This window comes from Patiria miniata, unplaced genomic scaffold (assembly GCF_015706575.1).
Source record: "Patiria miniata isolate m_02_andy unplaced genomic scaffold, ASM1570657v1 HiC_scaffold_1, whole genome shotgun sequence".
Lineage (NCBI taxonomy): Eukaryota > Metazoa > Echinodermata > Asteroidea > Valvatida > Asterinidae > Patiria > Patiria miniata.
Window position 1 is genome coordinate 19,642,632 of NW_024037047.1, and position 3,872 is coordinate 19,646,503.

At 41.0% G+C, this 3,872-nt stretch overlaps 1 protein-coding gene across 1 annotated transcript; it reads right to left on the reverse strand.

Moving 5' to 3' along the window:
* Positions 1–2,238: 2,238 nt before the first annotated feature.
* LOC119731390 (lactadherin-like) lies at positions 2,239–3,579 on the reverse strand. Its single transcript, XM_038204564.1, has 3 exons — positions 3,494–3,579; positions 3,186–3,363; positions 2,239–2,634 (listed from the first exon to the last, which is right to left on the reverse strand). The coding sequence occupies exons 1-3, from the start codon at positions 3,577–3,579 to the stop codon at positions 2,485–2,487; spliced, it is 414 nt and encodes a 137-aa protein (XP_038060492.1). The 3' UTR covers positions 2,239–2,484.
* Positions 3,580–3,872: the final 293 nt, after the last annotated feature.

Sequence of the window (3,872 nt, forward strand, 5' to 3'; positions counted from 1 at the left end):
AGAACCGGGCACCGTATGAAGTTGAAAATCGGCAGGTGTATTGCTCGGGGCCACCAAATGTGCAGTGTCAAGTTTGAAGTGGTTTGGATGAGCGGTTCTCGAAAAATCTGCAAAAAAGTAGTATTTTCTGAGGCAAACGTGCCAGTATAACCTGGACCACCACGCACTGATGTTCTTTTCAATTGTTTAAGCTAAAGCGCGCGTGCTCAATATGACGCAAACAATGCAAAAAGGACGGGCACGCGCACATGCACTGTGGGGTGATACCATTGTCCAGTAGGGGTGAATATCTGCGCTATTTTGCAGCTTGTTCGAAAACCACTCCCCCAAACAACTTCAAACTTGGCACAAACTTTGCCGTGAGTGTGAGTTCAACCTGTGAAAACATAACCATTGAATCGCGTGCGTTGTTGCAGTTATCAAAAACTCTGCAAGCATGCAACCAATACCAGCGGCAAAGCAATTTGCGCTTCCCGAACATGCACATTTAAGACGGGCATTGCACTAGTTTAAGCAAAACAGAAAACTTGATGCTTGTAAATTATACCCCTCAACGCAACGCTGATTTGAACGCATCGAGGGGAGGGTAAACCGGCTGGGTCCATCATCAATCAGTTCCAGTCTCAGCAAGTTGGTGGGAAGAATGATGAGGATTACCGATTAGCTCTGCGTTCAACGGGGGGCACGAGGAACCGTGAATCGTGACATGTTGTTCTGGATGTAGATTCTTTTTTGGCAGTCATTGGGCACAAGGCAATTTTTTTTGGAAAAACAATTCCCAATCCCCCCCCCACTATTATCCCAAATGTTCAGCTCACCATCAAAGTGTCATCATTCTTTAGTTTATTTTATACGCAGCTCAAACCACATGACGTGTCCTATCCAATCAAAAGCCGTGCAAAACAATACGGCCTTCCCACCGGCCGGTCCCATCAAATTGTTGGCCCGATGACTGAAGTACTTACAAATGTATATGCTTTTATACTTTATTAAGCATACTATTGCAAACAACCAGCAATGCGGCTGTTAAATTTCTGGCATGGATTGCCATTACTTTTGTACAAACATGTTAAGGGACTACAAATATTACCCGATTCGTCATCTTTGTTCGATTTGTATGCCTTATAATGACATTTGTCGCCCGTTGAAGCATGGATGGAAATCGTCAACCACCAACTTTTGGTACGTGTTGAAATCCGATAACTTAAGTGATGCATAGAAAGTGAGGATGTTTACATTTGAGTGCACGAAAATGTTAAATATTCAAGCCCCTGTCACACATCCAAGAACAAAGACAAAGACCAGGCCAAGACCATGAGATTTACATAAATATCTTGACCATCGTACAAATATAGGAAATGTGGCGCCAAGTTCAAATTTCTTCTTCCGAGCTCCAGTCTGCAGACCATGATCAGAATGTGCTGCGACTTCATCCCGATATACTTAAACTCCGAAACCACCTCAAACCGAATATTACGACTTCGCTGCGACTTGAATCCATTGATATTTTTTCACGACTGAGTCCCGATCTCGTTGCGACATAACCGACAGAGTACCGACACAAAAGACAGCGAATCAATGCCGAACGACTCCTAAACGACAGAGTGATGTCATTTTTGAAGTTTCATGTCGTGAGGTCGTATCAATGTCGGCTAAAAAAAATTGGGCGACCATGTACGACCACTGCCGATCTAGTACTGACTATTGTGATTTCATTACGACTTCGTTACGACTTCGATACCACACAACCGTTTGAGTACAGACGGATAACAGACTTTGATCCGTTTTGGATTTTTTTGCCGACCATCACGATATGTTTCAACTAATACTATAATCGAGGCTCCACTGCCGACCATGCACTATCTATAGGATGCCGAAACGACGCTCAAGAAGTCGTTCCGATAAAGTTCAGATGTCATTCCGAGTTTCACGGTGTCGTCGAGTCTTGCGTCTCAGCACTGTCTGATCGTGATCGGGAGACTACATTGTGACAGTGTGACAGGCGCTTTAGAAGGCCCCTAGTCATCCATTCGAATCCATGCGATAATTCAAAAGTTTAATAAATATAACAATAAAATGAACATTTAAAATTGTATACCAGCATTTTTCAGCTTGACAGGGAAAAAATCAAGGTAAGGCAAAAAAAAAAAATATTCGGTCTCTGGTCAGACCAAAGTTCCGGAATTGACGTGAATTTCCAAGAGGTTTTACCACAAATCACTTCGATTTTTTACTTGATTGTTTTGATCAATTATGTATTGCGTTTTACACATTTTATTTAGTTCGAACACTGTATGGACATTATACATATTGTATTAAAGATTTTATATAGCAGCACAGCTTAATATACATTTGTTTTTACTGTACAACAAAGTTCCACTATAGTTTAAACGTTTCGATTTAGACCGAAATTATATGAAAAAAAAGGACATATTACAATAAAGTCAAGAGATACAGTTTTTCTTCAACACATACTTCGCCGAATTAATTATGGCGACATCCAAGCAACTCCAATCGCATAGCAACATAATTACTATACCATTCCATAGGTTCAATGCGCACAACCGTGGCCACCACACTTTCATCAAACAGGTTAGTGACCGGGGTGTCGGTATCAGTGTTACCGATGAACACCTGAAAAGAATCCAAATGCAATAACGCACGTTTGTATGAGAAATAACTACTTGCAGTTATGTCTTAGACCAAGACTATTAAAAGAGCGGGCAATCTAAATGGAGGGAGTCGTCCTTCGAAACAGAATTCAACAAACCGTAAATATATTTAAAAATATCTTGTGTGTCGTGGGTTGGGAGTCACTTTTAAGTTCAGATTCAGCCATATAGACATCTATTCACGGGGCACCTTAGGTTTCTATTTCGGCTTCAGAGTGTTTTGCTTTTTGTTTTTTGATCAAAAATTATTTTTTTCATGAATGACCTTAGCATAAAAATATAGCATCCACCTTTTCTGATGTAGCTTCTTTGGTTTCTATGATGAGACACGAGTTCAGAATGGCTAAATGGTTGCATTAGCATGGAACTGAACAACGTTGTATATAATGAAGGTATCATAATGCGATCAAAGGCCCCAACACAATACAGTAAAAAGCTACGTTTGCAAAATTTTAACCGTCTTACGTATACAAGTTCAATTGAGAAAAAAACGTTGAAAAGATGGATATTTACCTTGATGTCTCCGTTTCCATCCGTCACGTATTCATAGTCCGATGAGTGCTGCTTCTTATACGCCACCTTGTAAGCAGTCACCCACATGCGAATACTGCGGGAAATGCCTTGCGTGATGACCCCAGTCACCACTGTAGGCTCATCGAGGTCCACCTCGATCCAGGGATTGGCATCGTTACTGTACACAGAGTGAAGAGAGGATGAGAGACCTTTTATACTCACATGAGTGTGTTGTGGCGTTGTAATGATGCAGAGTGAATGGAGATATGAAAGTAAAGGGTCAGGTGTTGTTTTCCTTTGATACCTACCTCGCGGCTAGCCATTTGTTCCGATTGTTGAGGCGTCCCTCGCTGGCAGAGCAACAAATAGTGCCATATTGACTGGACGCCGTCATGCGATCATCTTGGATTGTCCCGTCCTCAATACCTAGGGGTTGCGGACTGGAACACTCTGCTGGCAACAAATGAGTAAGCAAGTGAAATATTTATTCATATTGACAGTCGGAAAAAAAACTTACATGTATTGTGAAACTGATAATTTTATCCCAAACTTTATGTTGGGGTAAAACGCATAATAAAATATTATAATCATATTAAACTTCAAATTTCACTGTACACAAATCTGAATGATAATTGGGCCTATACATTATTGAAAATGTGAAAATATCCCCCTCCCTCGAAGTTATCA

What these genes read in the sequence shown, in the direction of transcription:
- LOC119731390 (XM_038204564.1), bottom strand. Translation starts at nt 3,579, where the DNA reads ATGACGGCGTCCAGTCAATATGGCACTATTTGTTGCTCTGCCAGCGAG. An exon ending in AACAAATGGCTAGCCGCGAG is followed by an intron (nt 3,364 to 3,493) that starts GTAGGTATCAAA and finishes CTCTGTGTACAG; the next exon opens with TAACGATGCCAATCCCTGGA. An exon ending in ATGGAAACGGAGACATCAAG is followed by an intron (nt 2,635 to 3,185) that starts GTAAATATCCAT and finishes GATTCTTTTCAG; the next exon opens with GTGTTCATCGGTAACACTGA.